General features: G+C 41.2%; 1 protein-coding gene across 1 annotated transcript in view; it reads left to right on the forward strand.

The window, feature by feature from the left end:
- gas2l1 (growth arrest-specific 2 like 1) overlaps positions 1–18274 on the forward strand; it is a 71325-nt gene that overhangs the window by 10782 nt on the left and 42269 nt on the right. The window contains exon 2 of the mRNA XM_061906591.1: positions 32–992. Within this exon, the coding sequence (XP_061762575.1) occupies positions 270–992 (723 nt within the window). The 5' untranslated portion in view covers positions 32–269. The remainder of the gene's footprint in view (positions 1–31; positions 993–18274) is intronic.

Genomic DNA, 18274 nt, shown 5'->3' on the forward strand with positions numbered 1-18274 from the left:
GCTTTTTTTTTCTTTCTTCTTCTTCCCCAAGACGTGGAGGTTTGAGGGCGCCGAGGGGAGTGCACCCACTTGGGCTGGATCTGTCGGTTCGCTCGGTCCACTCAGCATCCCGCCATGACCGTGACAGCGGCCCGCAGCAGCCCGGCCTGCAGTCCCCGCACACCGGCATGGGTGCGTCCCCGGCACGCTCGCTTTTACAGATGAGGATTTGCGGCGCGGTTGCGCAATGAGACAATCCGGAATCGAGTATCGATACATAATCTGACAACATGGCCGATCAGAGCAACATCCAATCCGCCGCCTCCAAGAGCATCCGGCCTTTTAAGTCCAGCGAGGAGTACCTGTACGCCATGAAGGAGGACCTGGCGGAATGGCTCAACACCCTCTACGACCTGGACCTGACCGCGGACACCTTCATGGATGGTCTGGAGACCGGCTGCGGCTTGTGCCGGCACGCCAACAACGTCAACCGGGCCGCCCAGGACTTCCAGCTGGAGTACCCGGAGGCGGCCCAGTCCATGAAGCTGCCCCGCAAAGACGTGGTCTTCCAGTCTCGCAACGTCAGCCCGGGCTCCTTCCTGGCCCGGGACAACGTGTCCAACTTCATCAGCTGGTGCAGGCAGGAGCTGCGGATCAAAGACGTCCTCATGTTCGAGACCAACGACCTGGTGGAGAAATGCAACGAGAAGAACTTCGTCCTCTGCCTGCTGGAGGTGGCCCGGCGGGGGTCCAAGTTCGGCATGCTGGCCCCCATGCTGATCCAACTGGAGGAGGAGATCGAGGAGGAGATCCGAGACCACCAGGGCGGCCTGCAGATGAGCCGGGTGCAGCAGGACCAGGTAGACCCGGGTGTGCCGGAGGAGCACAGCCCGTCCAGCAGGGGTTTCAGCCGCAAGGAGAGCTGCCACAGCGTGGAGGACGAGAGGGAACCAGAACCTTTTGTCTGGCCTCAAAAGAGAGTTTTATGCGACATGCGAAACCTGGACGAGCTGGTAAGCCAGCATCAGTTCATTAATATTTGTGAATTATGCAGCCATGGGTGCATAGCACCAAATTCTGGGCCCCATACACAATAGTCTTAATGGTCCCCCCATCCCACCCTGAACCCAAAAAATCACATAAAATTTTGATTAATCATATAACCCTCAGGTGTCCAACTCAAAGCTTGGGGGCCAGATCTGGCCCCCAAGCTTTGTTTTAGGTGACCCGCGAACACTTTGAAATGCTACACAGTAATTAAAGTTAAATTACCACTGATAGTCACACACTCACACTCTGTGTGGTGAAATTACCCTCTGCATTTGAACCCTGGTTCTACCCCATTTGAGGCGAGGGGAGCAAGGAGCATCAGCAGGGGCCACGCTCAGTAAATAATTTGGTGATTTAACCCCCCGATTTCAACGCTTGATGCTGAGTGCCAAGCAGGAAGGCAATGGGTCCCATTTTTTGTAGTCTTCGGTTTGACTCGGCCGGGGTTTGAACTCACAACCTCCCAGTCTCAGGGCGGACACTCTAACCAATCCAGCCAGGGGCGCATAGCACCAAATTCTGGGCCCCATACACAAGACTTTTGAAGGGCCCTCCCATACCACCCTAAACCCACCAAATTCTGGGCCCCACACACAAGATTCTTAAATGGCCCCTAATCCCACCCTAAACCCACCAATTTCTGGGCCCCATACACAAGACTCATTTTAGGGCCCCCACATCCCACCCTAAATCCAACTAGTTCTGGGCCACATACACAAGACTCTTAAAGTAACCCCCATCCCACCCTAAACCCACCAAATTCTGGGCCCCATACACAAGATCTTGAAGTGCCCCTTCCATCCCACCCTAAACCCATCAAATGCTGGGCCCCATACACAAGATTCTTAAATGGCCCCTAATCCCACCCTAAACCCACCAAATTCTGTGCCCCATACACAAGCCTCTTGAAAGCCCACCCCCTCCCACTCTAAACCCACCAAATTCTGGGCCCCATACACAAAACCCCTTAAGGGCCCCCCATCCCACCCTAAACCAACCAAATTCTGGCCCCCATACACAAGACTCTTAAAGGGCCCCCCCATCCCACCCTAAACCCATCAAATTCTGGGCCCCATACACAAGATTCTTAAATGGCCCCTAATCCCACCCTAAACCCACCAAATTCTGTGCCCCTTACAACGGCCTCTTTGAGAGCCCCCCCTCCCACTCTAAACCCACCAAATTCTGGGCCCCATACACAAAACCCTTAAAGGGCGCCCCATCCCACCCTAAACCCACCAAATTCTGGGCCCCATACACAAGACTCTTAAAGGGCCCCCCAACCTAACCCTAAACCCACCAAATTCTGGCCCCCATACACAAGACTCTTAAAGGGCCCTCACATCCCACCCTAAACCCACCGAATTTTGGGACCCATACACAAGACTCTTGAAGGGCTCCCACATCGTACCCTAAACCCACATATTCCGTACAATAACGTTTTTCAAATTGTTTAAGTCTGGGTTCACGTTAATCAATTCATGGTAATTTGATATTTTTGAACTGACTATTGCATTGATTTGGTTGAAACCAGCGGGGGTGTATATTGTAGCGTCCCGGAAGAGTTAGTGCTGCAAGGGTTTCTGGGTATTTTTTTCGATTGTGTTTGTTGTGTTACGGTGCAGATGTTCTCCCGAAATGTGTTTGTCATTCTTGTTTGGTGTGGGTTCACAGTGTGCCGCATATTTGTAACAGTGTTAAAGTTGTTTATACGGCCACCCTCGGTGTGACCTGTATGGCTGTTGACCAAGTGTGCTTTGCATTCACTTGTGTGTGTGAAAAGCCGTAGATATTATGTGATTGGGCCGGCACGCAAAGGCAGTGTCTTTAAGGTTTATTGGCGCTCTGTACTTCTCCCTACGCCCGTGTACACATTCCCATAAATTTTACTTTTTGAAACCGATACAGATAATTTCCAATATTACATTTTAAAGCAGTTATTGGCCGATAATATCGGCAGTCCGATATTATCGGACATCCCTAGTTATTATTATTATTATTTTTATTATTATTATTGTATTATTAGCCCATCTCCTGTGGGTTGTGTCCCCCCTGTATTTAAAAACTACTGACGCCCCTGTTTCTACCTTTAATTAGTCTTTAAATGCACCACAGTTATGTGCAATGCGATGCAAAAGTGAAATTTGTACATATCTTTGCTCTGCTGCCACAGATAGATTTATTGTATTTTGACATTTCTCCTGTCACTTCATCCTTCGTCCCAAATGTTGAATCTTTGCGTGAATGCTTAAATGTGAGTTTTGATGACTTTGTGACATCTGAGTTGAGTGAAGTGTAAAGTTAGTTCCGTATTCTCGATGGGCGTTAAAGTACTCTTAGACATTCAATTCAAGCGACCTTATTATTGAACTTTCAAGGCTATTTTATTTGAACAGTCATGATATTGTTTTTTATAACGTACATATTTTAATTGACAGGAAAAAAAAAGTCTCCACTTGGGTGCAACCGCATCATCTGATGAGTTCAATCACAAACTTTTTCTAAGATATGCTGAGTTGTGGTCAACAATGTTTATGCAACTATACGTTCAGATTGCTCCCAAGCAGATTGATGAAAATTCCACCACATGAATCCCGTTCATTTGGCCTTTAGAAGGAGTAAACACGCGACCGATATGTACTGTTTTCTGCTAGACACGCCTACTTCTTATTGTTGTCGTTCTCAAATATTACAGAGTACAATTATGCGACCATTGTAAATTGAACACAACACACCCTCGCACCTTATTATCAAAGTAGATGAATAAAATGAGTTGATATAACATCTGCAACAGCTTAAACTATTTTCCATATTAGGTTTATTAAGTCAATGTGTAACGTTTAAACAAGGCTGATCAGTCTGTGTAACTCTCAATGCTCAGAAATAAATTGCAAATGATTCACTGGGTAGTGTATTTTTATAAATTTAACACAGTAACATTGAAAATGTTTTAAAACTGCAAACATTGATCACTTGTTAAAAAAAAGCAAAATTTTTTGGTAAAATGTCACACTATTGCTTACATTGTAGTTTATCAGAAGGGTTGAAAATTGCATATTTGCATTTAGTACATGGCCAAACCACAGACTGACAACGGGGGCGATTTTGCTAGTTTTCACCCCCAAAACGAGTACTATATATATACACAAATATATATATATATATATATATATATATAAATATATATATATATATATATATATATATATATATATATATATATATATATATATATATATATATATATATATATATATATGTTTCCCAAAGAACCAAAGAAATGCAATTTAGGTAGCAATGTTGTTTGAGTTCTGAAGCGCCAAAGCCAACTGAAATGCTAACAAAAAATATGATTAAAATTAGCTAAGAACAACTAGTAAGCTAATAGTTTTATGCTAACATGCTAGCAATAACAATGCTTACAATTAGCATTAGTAGTAATATATGCCACTCAGGTTTATACCTGCTGAACTAGCTAAAAAAGCTAATATGCTCTAAAATGCTAACTGCAACATGAGTCACATACGAAAATATATTACTCTGAAGTGTTTACCTTAAAAAAATGTGTTTAAAATGCTAGTATGGTAACATTAGCATACACCAAGTACCACAGTATTACTGAGGTTTATACCTAAAAAATTTGCTAAAAATTTTTTAGACATTTTGTTTGAGTTCTGAAGAGCCAAAGCCGAACTGAAATGCTAACTAAAAATATGATTAAAATTAGCTAAGAAAAACTAGCAAGCTAACAGTATTAAGCCAACATGTAAGCAATAGCATGCTTACAATTAGCATTAGTATTAATATATGACACTGAGGTTTATACCGGCTAAAGAAGCTAACATGCGCCAAAATACTAACTCCAACATGAGTCAAATATCAAAATATATTACTCTGAAGTGTGTACCTTAAAAATGTTTTAAAATGCTAACAAGGTAACATTAGCCTACACCAAGTACCACAATATTACTGAGGTCTGTACCTATAAAATTTGCTAAAAAAATGCAATTTAGGTAGACATTTTGTTTGAGTTCTGAAGAGCCAAAGACGAACTGAAATGCCAACCAAAAATATGATTACAATTAGCTAAGAAAAACTAGCAGGCTAACAATATTATGCTAACATGCTAGCAAAAGCATGCTGACAATTAACATTAGTAGTAATATATGACACTGAGGTTTATACCTGCTAAAAAAGCTAACATGCGCTAAAATACTAACTGCAACATGAGTCAAATATCAAAATATATTACTGTGACGTGTGTACTCTAAAAAAATGGTGTAGAATACTAGCATGGTAACATTAGCATACACCTAGTACCAAAATATTACCAAAGTATATACCTATAAAATTTGCTTAAAAAGATTAGTATACTAATGTTAGCATACTAACAAGTACCATTTGTGAAGTAACACAATAATTGATGCCGAGGTATATACCTGTAAAACTAGCTTATTAGCTAGCGTACCAAATTTAGAATGTTAACATTTGTGCCACGGGCCTTTAAAAAAATGAGTTACGGGCCGCAAATGGACCCGCACTTTGGTGACCCCGGCTATAATCTATTCAGAAGACAATTGAAACAAGCCTTGGACCATAAAACAGTTTAAACTGCTGTATAAGTTTTAGCTTTTTTTTAAAAAATGAAACACCATTGATCTTTACTAATTATGTCAAACTTCTTTCACAGTATTCGTCTGTTTTTATGAACACATTCAGTGCAATATGTTTACCAGATGCACATCAAATCTACAACAACAACGATGATTCTGCTTTTATTTAGTGGTTGCAGCGAGCCTTGTTCGCGCTGCACTAGTCTTGTCCCGATACCAATATTTTGGTACCGGTACCAAAATTATTTCAATAATTTCCGGTACTTTTTCTAGATAAAGGGTACCACAAAAAATTGCATTATTGGCTTTATTTTAACAAAAAATCTTACGGTACATTAAACATATGATTCTTTTTGCAAGTTTGTCCTTAAATAAAATAGTGAACATACAAGACAACTTGTCTTTTAGTAGTAAGTAAGCAAACAAATGCTCCTAATTTAGCTGCTGATGTATGAAGTTACATATTGTGCCATTTATCTTTCTATTATTTTGTCAACATTATTAAGGACAAGTGTTAGAAAATTAATTATTAATATACTTGTTCATTTACTGTTAATATCTGCTTACTTTCTCTCTTAACATGTTCTACCTACACTTCTGTTAAAATGTAATAATCACTTATTCGTCTGTTGTTTGATACGTTACATTAGTTTTGGATGATACCACACATTTGGTATCGATCCGATACCAAGTAGTAACAGGATCATACATTGGTCATATTCAAAGTCCTCATGTGTCCAGAGACCTATTTCCTGAGTTTATAAACATAATATAAATTTAAAAAAAAAACAAAGACGATGGACCGTTACTTTTCAGAGGCGGTATAGTACCGAATATGATTAATTAGTATTGCGGTACTATCCTTATACCGGTATACCGTACAACCCTACACTGTATAACTTGATATTGCTCCTCTAACCCATGTTTAACTAGGATCTGTACTTTGTTTTAATTACAACAACAATAGAAACACATCACACAGACATAGGATGTTGCAAAGTGTAGTAGAATGGCATTAAACACACTTAATCTTAGTCTTTCTTCTTATTTTGCTAGAGTTACGGCAAATCCAAACGCTATGTATACTTTGTTGTACCTTGGGTTCTTTTTACTCTGCTGATTGTCACTTGTTTTACTTACCGATGGTGACCCCCACCTAAACGTATCCATCGCTCAGCCTCCGTTAGCGCTGTACACACGTTGCATCCTTTGTACTTACTCCTCGTGGCAACCTTGTCCACCATTGCACTTTGTATGCAAAGGCAAACGGTCCATCTTTGACGGTTCGCAGATGTTCTCGATGGATATTTTTTTGTTTATAAATCACTAATTGGTCTGGTTCCCCCTTATTTATGTTCTTTTACGTGCAGTCGCTACAGTTTGCGGTCACAGGACATCCTTGGTGTGTTGGGTCCCAGAGTCAAAACAAATCTAGGTAAAAAGCCTTCAGATTTGCTGCTCCATGGTCATGGAATAACTTACTGGTAAATGGTAAAAAAAAAAAAGAAAAGGCATCTCAGATGCAATAATTTTACTGTAAAATTTACCTTTGTTTTTTTGCTGTAAATGAAAAAAAAAACCTGCAATTTTGCAGTAAATTTTTTGGTACCTGAGCTTTTGTCGTTTTTTTAAAATGTTTTAATTTTTTCAAACATAAATCATTAACTGTATTTTTTGGTGTATTACTATAAATGCCAAAACGCCACCACAGTTTATTACAGTAAAAAAAGTACAGTTTTTTTTTTAATTTAGGGAAAAAAGCTGTAAAAACCACAGTACATTTCTCAATTTGACCATGAAATGTATTGCTACAATTTGATGGATAACTTGCTTTGAAATCATTATTATTAGTATTTATTTATATTCACAAAATGGTTTCAATGTGTGATAATATATTTTTGCTTAATTAGACAATATTTAAGTTAACATCATCTGCGATTACATGGAGTACGGTCGATATGTTTTTTTCTCCCAAAGTAGAAAAAAAGAATACATTTCCTAAGAAAAGTTACACTACTTTATTGATACATATTATTTGCAGGCTTTCGAGGCCCAAATACAATTTCTTCTTATATTTAGAAAGCACTTTCTCGAGTGACTCAAAGTGCTTTACATAGTGAAACCTAATATCTAAGTCACATTTAAACCAGTGTGGGTGGCACTGGGAGCAGGTGGGTAACCTACTCAGTGGCCTAGTGGTTAGAGTGTCCGCCCTGAGATCGGTAGGTCGTGAGTTCAAATCCCGGCCGAGTCATACCAAAGACTATAAAAATGGGATCCATTACCTCCCTGCTTGGCAGTCAGCAATAAGGGTTGGAATTGGAGATTAAATCACCATAAATGATTACCGGGCGCGGCACCGCTGCTGCCCACTGCTCCCCTCACCTCCCAGGGGGTGATCAAGGGTGATGGGTCAAATGCAGAGAATAATTTCGCCACATCTAGTAGTTGTGTGACAATCATTGGTACTTTAACTTTAACTTTAATGTCACGGCGGGGTTTGCGCATCTTACTGCTCGGTCGTTCTCCCAGGAATGCAGACGGATTACTCTGGACAAGGCATGCAGGTAAACACATGATTTAATTATCAAAACTCAAAAAGGTACAAAAAACGGAAAACAAGGCAAAGGCACAACGTGCTGATCACACTTTGAGCTAGGGCTGGGCGATATGGCCTTTTTTAATATCTCGATATTTTTAGGCCATATTGCGATACACGATTTAAATCTCGATATTTTGCCTTAGTCTTGAATTAATACTTGATACATATAGTCACAGCAGTATGATGATTCTATGTGTCTACATTAAAACATTCTTGTTCATACTGCATTAATGTATGTTTATTTTAAACTTTCATGCAGAGAAGGAAATCACAACTAAGTCAATTGACCAACACCGTATTTATTAAACATTTATTAAGCAATGGCACAAACGTTCATGTCATTTCAAAACAGAAAGTGCAAAATTGTCAGAGACATTTTAAAACCAGCTATTAGTGTACTTTTGTGCATGATGTCACTAAAATGAAATAATCAAACAACACTAAATTAAAGTGCACTTTTTGTCGAAACGCCACTACAATAATTTATAACAAATAAAGTGCACTTTTGTGCATGATGTCACACAAGATATTTCAATAAGTGTCAAATAAAAAAGAGCTGCATAATAGGAAATCAAATAGTGTTTGTCCTTTGCTATGTGGTAGGTTACTACGGACAATATTTGACATTTTTTTTCATACAGTCTTGATCTGGAAATGTTTGCCTCAGCATTTTGATGGCGTGGGCGTGTGTCACTGAACAGAGATGTTGACATGCGGAGTAAGCACTCTTCATTCTCTAGCAGGTGACTTTTCAAATGATGCTACATATTAGGAGTAATGCTGCTTTTTGTAACAACACTTTTTCCCCACACTTGACAAATTACGGTTGTCTGTTCGACATATTCCCACTTTAAGCCAAACCACTGCCAGACGATGGACCCCCTGCTGTTTTTCTTGGGAATTCGTTTTTCCTTCATTCGCACCTTCTCTCTCTCGTATTACCACTTGCACGTCTCCGCTAGCATCACAAAAAACGTTAGCCATGCTGCGACCTCTCTGCTCCGCAAGGGCGTATGACGTTGTATGGGACGTATGTAAGAGGGTGTGCTTGCTGTCTGAGAAGGAGAGACAGGAAAGAGCAGAAAGAGCCTGTAGTGTAATGCCCACAGCTAAAAGCAACTGCGAAAGAACATATACTCGAATGTCATGATATAGTCATTTTCTATATTGCAGAGAGACAAACCTGCGATGTATCGTTTATATCGATATATCGCCCAGCCCTACTTTGAGCTATTGCTATAACTTAGCACAGACTATGGACAAGGAATATTTATGAAACTGTGGCATGAAACAAACAAAACTTACATAGCAAGGCATGAAGCAAACAACTAGAGACAAGGCAACACTCACGTAACAGGTGCATACAGCAAACACTCAGCACAAATTTGAAACAAGACATGAACCTATGTGACCATTGCATACAGCAAACAATGACACCAGGCCGGCTGACCGGCAAAGGCAGGCTTAAATAATGCGGGTGAACGCTAATCAGAGACAGGTCGAAATAAAAAGTAACCATGGTAACTAAAACAAACAAGGGGTGCAGAAAAACAGGAAATAGTAGAGTCCAAAACTAACAGAACATAACAAAACATGAGCCGGACCACGGATCATGACAGGTAAAGTGTCTTGCCCAAAGACACAATGAGTGACTAGAATGGCGAAATGCGGCGATCGAATTTGAAACCCTCAATTTGCTGGCACGGCCGCTCTACCAACCGAGATATACCACACCACCAGTAATAATGAATGAAGTGGCGGGTCACATCTGGCCCCCGGGGCATTGAGTTTGACACCCCTGCTACATACAGAGTGTACTTACAGCAGTGGTTCTTAACCTTGTTGGAGGTACCGAATCCCATTAGTTTCATATGCGCATTCACCGAACCCTTATTAGTGTAAAATAAATCGTTTTTTTTTTTTTTTAATCCAAGACAAAGTTATGTGTTTTTGTAGTTTATTTAGTATGGAGAACATATTCTAAGTAACAAAGACTTAATTTAAAGTTTTTTTGACATTAGGGGAACATATTCTAAGTAACAAAGACTTTATTTGGAGTTATTTGGTTAGGGTTAGGGTTAGAGGGTTAAGGTTATCATGAGGCCATGCCGAATAAGGCATTAATAAGTACTTAATAATGACTAGTTAAGAGCCAATATGTTACTAATTTGCATGTTAATAAGCAACAATAATTAATGGTGAATATGTTCCCCATACTCAAGTGTTACCATGTTTTATTACTGGTGCACAAAATGAACAGTGGATGAACATCACCTTGTTCAAAGAACAAAACTAACACAGTGCATAAACTCACAACAAATTACACACCTGCAAATCAGTGTTACTTCTGCTGTTGCCGTATCCGTAATACGCCGATAGGGAGAAGGTTTTATTGACACGGTGAGTCGGGTGTGTTTTGACCTCCGCCGAACCCCTGAGCCCGACTCACCGAACTCCTAGGGTTCGATCGAACCCAGGTTAAGAACCACTGACTTAGAGCTAATAAAACCCTCAAATTTTAGCAAACAAATCACAAAAACATACGTACAAAGCCTTTTTGAAGGCTTTTGAAATCAAATAACCATTGCACCATATTCCCATTCATTCCCTTGCACCTGTAAATGAGTAACACAGTGCAGTCTCTCCCCACTGCAAAAATCAATACAGCTCTTTATATGGCGCCAGTAAGAAAGTTCAGCCGTTCCCAATGTTGTGACCACTGAGTGTATCTCCGCACATTGACTTAAAGTCGCAAGGCAGTGCTTTTTTTTTTTTTTTTACTGCTCAGCGAGTACGATGGGTGTGTTACATTCCTTCTTACCTGACGGGTCAGTGTGGGTTTGACAGCTCAGTTCACACACCAGAGACCTGGAATGTCAACACAATACAATTGATGAAGTCTGTCCACCCACACTACAGTACATTTCCCTTCCTGTCATTGTGGTCAAACCTGCTGACCTCTAAGAGAGAGGCAAAGATCTCGTTAGAGCAGTGATGTCAAACTGATTTTCATTGAGGGCCACATCGCAGTTATGGCTGCCATCAGAGGGCCGTTTATAACAGCGAATAATGTATGAATTTGCCTCTGGATTTCATTATTAATCATATAAATAGTTTTTGTAGTTTTTTGGGGCGGTATAGCTCGGTTGCTAGAGAGGCCGTGCCAGCAACTTCAGGGTTCCAGGTTCGATCCCCGCTTCCACCATCCTAGTCACTTCCGTTGTGTCCTTGGGCACTTTACTCACCTTAGACTTAGACTTCCTTTTTATTGTCATTCAAATTTGAACTTTACAGCACAGATAAGAACGAAATTTGACAGCTTAGTTGCCAGGTTTTTTGTGTTGGTTTTTACAACATTATATTGTTAATGGTACAAGTTCTTTTTTTTTTTATTCTGGCAACTCAGCTGCCAGTTTTTCTACCGTAAAAGCAAATGTACCATCTTTCCATTTACAGTAATACACCGTTAAAAATAGAGGTGTCTGATAATGGATTTTTTGCCAATATCCGATATTCCGATCTTAATTACCGATTAAGATATCAACTGATACTGATATATACAGTCGTGGAATTAACACATTATTATGCCTAATTTTGTTGTGATACACCGCTGGATGCATTAAACAACGTAACAGGGTTTTGCAAAGTTATGTTATGGAAAAAAATGCCAACATGGCACTGCCATATTTATAATTGAAGTCACAAAGTTCATTCTTTTTTTTAACATGCTTCAAAACAGCAGCTTGGAATTTGGGACTTGCTCTCCCTGAGAGAGCATGAGAAGGTTGTGGTGGGCGGGGTTGAGGGGGAGGGGGCAGTTGGGGATAGCAGGAGGTGTATATTGTAGTGTCCCGGAAGAGTTAGTGCTGCAAGGGGTTATGGGTATTTGTTCTGTTGTGTTTATGTTGTGTTGCAGTGTGGATGTTCTCCTGAAATGTGTTTGTCATTCTTGTTTGGTGTGGGTTCACAGTGTGGCGCATATTTGTAACAGTGTTAAAGTTGTTTATATGGCCACCCTCAGTATGACCTGTATGGCTGCATGAACGGATTTTATATATATATATATATATATATATATGTAGGTGTGGGAAAAATCACAAGACTACTTCATCTCTACAGAACTGTTTCATGAGGGGTTCCCTCAATCATCAGGAGATTTAAATGGAAGCATTCACATACAATGGTTTATATAGGGCACAGAGTGGGTGGGTACAGGCAGGCGTGGGGTGTGGTGATTGGCTCGTGTGTTACCTAGGAGGTGTTTCCGTGGCGGAAACACCTTTCTTAGATATATACATATACATATATATATATATATATATGTATATGTATATGTATATATCTAAGAAATACTTGAAAATATATACACCCTTCCTGAGCATCTCCCGAATTCGGAGGTTTCAAGGTTGGTAAGTGTGATGTGTATATATATGTATTTGTGTAGTGCTTGAAAAAGCAGTACATATACTTTTTCGGTCAAAAATGAAAAAATCCATCACATTTAGTGAGAAAATAGTAAGTACTTTTATGACACATTTCATTTCCAAGTGTTTGAGGGCCAGACAAAATGATGTCGCGGGCCAGCTCTGGCCCCCGTGCCTTGAGTGCCTTGAGTCTGACACCTGTGTGTTCGAGGAACGTCTTATGAGCAGGCAGAACACACGCTTGAGGGTGAGGTTAATGTTTGCACGGTGAGAATAAGAACAAAGTGTTTCTTTGACAGCAAACATGACAGCACGTAGTAGAAGGCTGTGGGATGATGGGCGACGGCTTGACAGTCATGTTGGTTTGACGGCAGAGGAGTAGAAGACTTCTGACGTGACCTCCGACTGTCAGCCTGTGTGCCGCATGTGTCCAGACTGAGTACACACTCATGTGACTGACGATTATACAACCGCACTAAGGAACAAAAAAGTCTTTCTTTCTCTTATTCCTAACCTTTAAACAGAGAATTTTCCGAGTTCTGGACTTGATTTCCCCCATCATGCATTGCTCTCAGTTGTCTGTTTTTAATCAACCTCTACTGCAGTGCTTATCTAAGTTGTAGTATTGGACGTTGGGCGTGGACCAAACCAACAGGTCCTAACAAACTTTGTCACGGTTTATTTGTGCTGAAAAGCATGATCTAGGCCGGGGGTCAGCAAACCGCGGCTCTTTAGTGCCGCCCAAGTGGCTCCCTGGTGCATTTTTAAAAATGGAAAAAGATGAGGGAAAAATATTTTTTTTGTTTTACTATGTTTTTTGTTTGAGGGAAAACATGACACAAACCTTCCCGATTGTTAGAAAGCCCACTGTTTAATATGTTTGTGTGTATGCTTCACTGTTGAGAGTATTTGGTGAACATCGTTTTGTCCTACTAATTTCAGTGGTTCTTGAACTCACCATAGTGTGGACTCTGACGTTTCCTTGTAAAATCTTCCACTCCTTCTCTGTTTCATTTTGTCCACCAAAAGTTTTGTGCTGTGCGTGAATGCACCAAGGTGCGCTTTGTTGATGTTATTGACTAGTTGGAGTGCTAATCAAAGCTAACATGCTATTTAGGCTAGCGGTATGTACATATTGCGTAATTATGCCTCGTTTGTAGGTATATTTGAGCTCATTTAATATCTTTTACTTTTATCCTCTTTGCATATGAATTAGTTTTGCATGTCTCATGACACATTATGTGTATGTAATATTAGCTGCATTTTTGATAGCTGTTTGTGTGCCATGTTGTTCCAGACCACAGCAAACATTACCTAGCTTGCCAAAGATTGTAACAAATCTATTAAAATAAGACAGTCTGCCGTTTCCTTTGTACACATCTATAACTTTGGCCAATAAAAAGTCAGTCATTTCCAGGAGTTATCTCACCTTCTGAGTAGCCTCTGATTTACTAATGGTAGAATGTGTGGAATACATTTTAAATTTCAATATTTCTGTCAACTAAGATTTGCTTCAGCCTTTGACACATAGTCATTTTGATAGTAGGCTAATGTAGTTAATATAGACACTTACGTCATGTGTTGTGTTCATTATAAGACTTATATACGGCTTTTCATTTTTTGCGGTTCCAGACAGATTTGCTTTTTGTATTTTTGGTCAAATAAGGCTCTTTCAACGTTTTGGGTTGCTGACCGCTGATTTAGTCCAACGATAAAGGAACCAATCAGGTTTGACGCTAAACGGTCGTAATGGTATTGTAACTTCTGGTACTGAGTCAAACATTCATCACTTGTTTTTGCATGTCCATGGAATTTGGATCCTGACAATATTGTCTGTTGGCAAAATGCAAAGAAAGATCATTGTTGAGTGGAGGTCTGGGCCCATAAGAAATTTTGGTGGCCAATATTTTTTTCTTAAATTATTGCCAACGAACAATGTTTTTGTCAGTATTATTTTGAAACCAAATTCACCAATGTGTTGTGATCCAATAGTCGGATCATCACCATATTGTTGTTTTTGTTCCATTTTGGTATCACTCTGCTGTTTGACGTCCTTATTTTCTGTTTGCTTCCTCACCACGGTTACACATTAGTTCCACCTGCTACTCCGGGTTCACGCACACCTGTTTTTCTAATCACCCTCCTATATAAGCCAGCCTTTTCTGTTCAGTCTTTCTGGGATTCTAATTTGCCTTTGAGCAACAGTATCGACTGACTTCATACTTATGTATATTCTCGCTATCTTTTCATGCTACGCCTTTTTGCTTTTATTCCAGCTCTCATGCTGATGATTTTTAAAATTTTTTTTATGTGCCTTCGTGCCAGGTCTAATTTTCTCTGTTGTTTTTACTAGCTTTCGATGCTAGCGCTTTTGTTTACCATTTGCTTAGCTCCAGTATTTTTGTTTCTTAGCTCCCCTTTTTGTCACTTAAATAAATCATCACATCTTACCTTTGCTGTGTTATTGCCGACGCATCTTGGAGGGAGAAACAGGGCATCGCCATGCCACACAGTCGTTACAAATATTAACTACAATATGCTATTTCGGTAGAATGCGAAATGCTGATGTGAGCATGCTAACAATTAGCATGTGTCAAGTACCAAGTATTATGACTCTAAAGTGCAAGGCTGCAGAATTAACTAAAAAAAAAAGTTAGCGCGCTAATATCTACATGCTACAATGTTAAACGTTATTGTTGACATTATTGTGTCAGCCTTCACACAATGATGAAAGTAACTAGGGCTACAACAATTAATTGATTAATTAAATCAGAAAACCGGTTGCTTCGATTAACCGTTTGAGTGTAACAAACGTTTTTTTTTTAATCAAATCCGGACTACTTGGAGTGCCCCAAACTTCACAATTTTATTAATGCACACATATTAAAAGTGCAATTTCAATGCTGATGATGTCCATTTCTTAGAAAAAAACAATTAAATGTTATGGAAATCAGAAAAAAAATGTTTATTTCAACAATTTTCTCTAAATTAGGTATTAAGGTTATAAAGTGGTGCTCTGCTTACCTCGACTGCGGATGTTGTGGATTGGTGGAGGGAATACTTCGAAGACCTCCTCAATCCTACCAACACGTCTTCTTATGAGGAACCAGTGCCTGGAGAATCTGTGGTGGACTCTCCTATTTCTGGGGATGAGGTAGTTGAAAAGCTCCTCGGTGGCAAGGCCCCAGGGGTGGATGAGATCCGCACGGAGTTCCTTAAGGCTCTGGACGCTGTGGGGCTGTCCGAGACTCTGCAGCATCGCGTGGACATCAGGGCGGTACCCCTGGATTGGCAGACCGGGGTGGTGGTTCCTCTCTTTAAGAAGGGGAAACGGAGGGTGTGTTCCAGCTATCGTGGGATAACACTCCTCAGCCTTCCTGGTAAGGTTTATTCATGTGTACTGGAGAGGAGTCTACGCCGGTAGTCGAAACTCAGATTCAGGAGGAACAGTGTGGTTTTCGTCCTGGTTGTGGAACTGTGGACCAGCTTTATACTCTCGGCAGGGTCCTTGAGGGTGCATGGGAGTTTGCCCAACCAGTCTACATGTGCTTTGTGGACTTGGAGAAGGCATTTGACCGTCTCCCTCGGTAAGTCCTGTGGGGAGTGCTCAGAGAGTATGGGGTATCGGACTGTCTGATTGTGGCTGTCCGCTCCCTGTACGATCAGTGTCAGAGCTTGGTCCGCATTGCCGGCAGTAAGTCAGACACATTTCCAGTGAGGGTTGGACTCCGCCAAGACTGCCCTTTGTCACTGACTCTGTTCATAACTTTTATGGACAGAATTTCTGTCAAGGCGTTGAGGGCATCCAGTTTGGTGGCTGCAGGATTACGTCTCTGCTTTTTGCAGATGATGTGGTCCTGATGGCTTCATCTGGTCAGGATCTTCAGCTCTCACTGGATCGGTTCGCAGCCGAGTGGGAAGCGACTGGGATGAGAATCAGCACCTCCAAGTCCGAGTCCATGGTTCTCGCCCGGAAAAGGGTGGAGTGCCATCACCGGGTTGGGGAGGAGACCCTGCCCTAAGTGAAGGAGTTCAAGTTCCTCTGAGTCTTGTTCACGAGTGAGGGAAGAGTGGTTTGTGAGATAGACAGGCGGATTGGTGCAGCGTCTTCAGTAACGCGGACTCTGTTGTGGTGAAGAAGGAGCTGAGCCGAAAGGCAATGCTCAAAATTTACCGCTCGATCTAAAATCTTATCATCACCTATGCTCATGAGCTCTGGGTTATGACCGAAAGGACAAGATCACGGGTAAAAGCGGCCGAAGTGAGTTTCCTCCGCCGGCTAGCGGGGCTCTCCCTTAGAGATAGGGTGAGAAGCTCTGCCATCCGGGGGAAGCTCAAAGTAAAGCAGCTGCTCCTCCACATCGAGAGGAGCTAGATGAGGTGGTTCAGGCATCTGGTCAGGATGCCACCCGAACGCCTCCCTAGGGAGGTGTTAGGGGCACTTTCAACCGGTAGGAGGCCACGAGGAAGACCCAGGACACGTTGGGAAGAATATGTATTCCGGCTGGCCTGGGAACGCCTCGGGATCCCCCGGGAAGAGCTGGCCGAAGTGGCTGGGGAGAGGAAAGTTTGGGCTTCCCCACTTAGGCTCCTGCCCCCATGACCCGACCTCGGATAATCGGAAGAATCTGGATGGATGGTTATAAAGTGTTTCATCCGATTACTTAACTAATCCCAAAAAAATAATCGATAGATTACTCGATTACAAAAAATTTGACAGCTGCAGCCCTACCAATAACTAACCCTTTTAAAACCATTCATCCATCCATTTTCTATCGCTTGTCCCGTTTGGGGTGGCGGGGGGTCGCTGGAGCCTATCTCAGCTGCATTCAGGTGGAAGGCGGTGTACACCCTGGACAAGTCACTATTTTCAAAACCAATAAACTCTTGTAATTGGAAGGTCAAAAACTTATAATCCTAAATAAGTAAAAAACTAAAATAAACTTGAGTCTCTCAATCTCTGTGAACAAAAATTGCACTTCTGTAAATATTGAACATCTTGAAGTGCAGTTTTTTTCCCAGTTAAAAAAAAACTGGGTTGTTTTTTTTTTTAGTTTTGTTTCTATCACTTTCCAACATACTTGGTTGTGTTGAGAGGCTCATCTCGCTCATTTGGTTTGCGATGATATTTTTCCCTCCGCATTTTTGTTCCTTCGCGGTACTTCTCACTTGCTAGTAGCCTGTGCAAGGCAGCGGCCCCGCCTCCACCCACAGAGACAAAGATCGCGGAGGCCTGACAGGAGGATTCGCTGCATTCATTTAGTTCTGCCGATAAATAAACACGCTCATGGGCTGAGAGCGACGCACAGAGTGAACCCTCTGGCACCCTGCGTGAAAGCGAGAGATGAAGAAAACAAACGCGCAGACTTGGCAATCCATTAACGACTGCAAAGGTATCCAGTTCATTTTCATTCATCGTTTTTTTTATTGATTTATTGACTTCCGGCCCATGCCTAGTTGTGTGTATATATAAGTGTACGTACAATGAGATAATCCAGAATGTGTCTCATGGGAGGCATTGTGTGTATCAAATGTGATGAGGACTACTTTATAGTTATGTCCGTCTGAGAAGGAGGAGGAGAAGAAAGTGTCAGGGTTTAATTTTA

The sequence above is a fragment of the Nerophis ophidion genome, linkage group LG07, assembly GCF_033978795.1.
Source record: "Nerophis ophidion isolate RoL-2023_Sa linkage group LG07, RoL_Noph_v1.0, whole genome shotgun sequence".
NCBI lineage: Eukaryota > Metazoa > Chordata > Actinopteri > Syngnathiformes > Syngnathidae > Nerophis > Nerophis ophidion.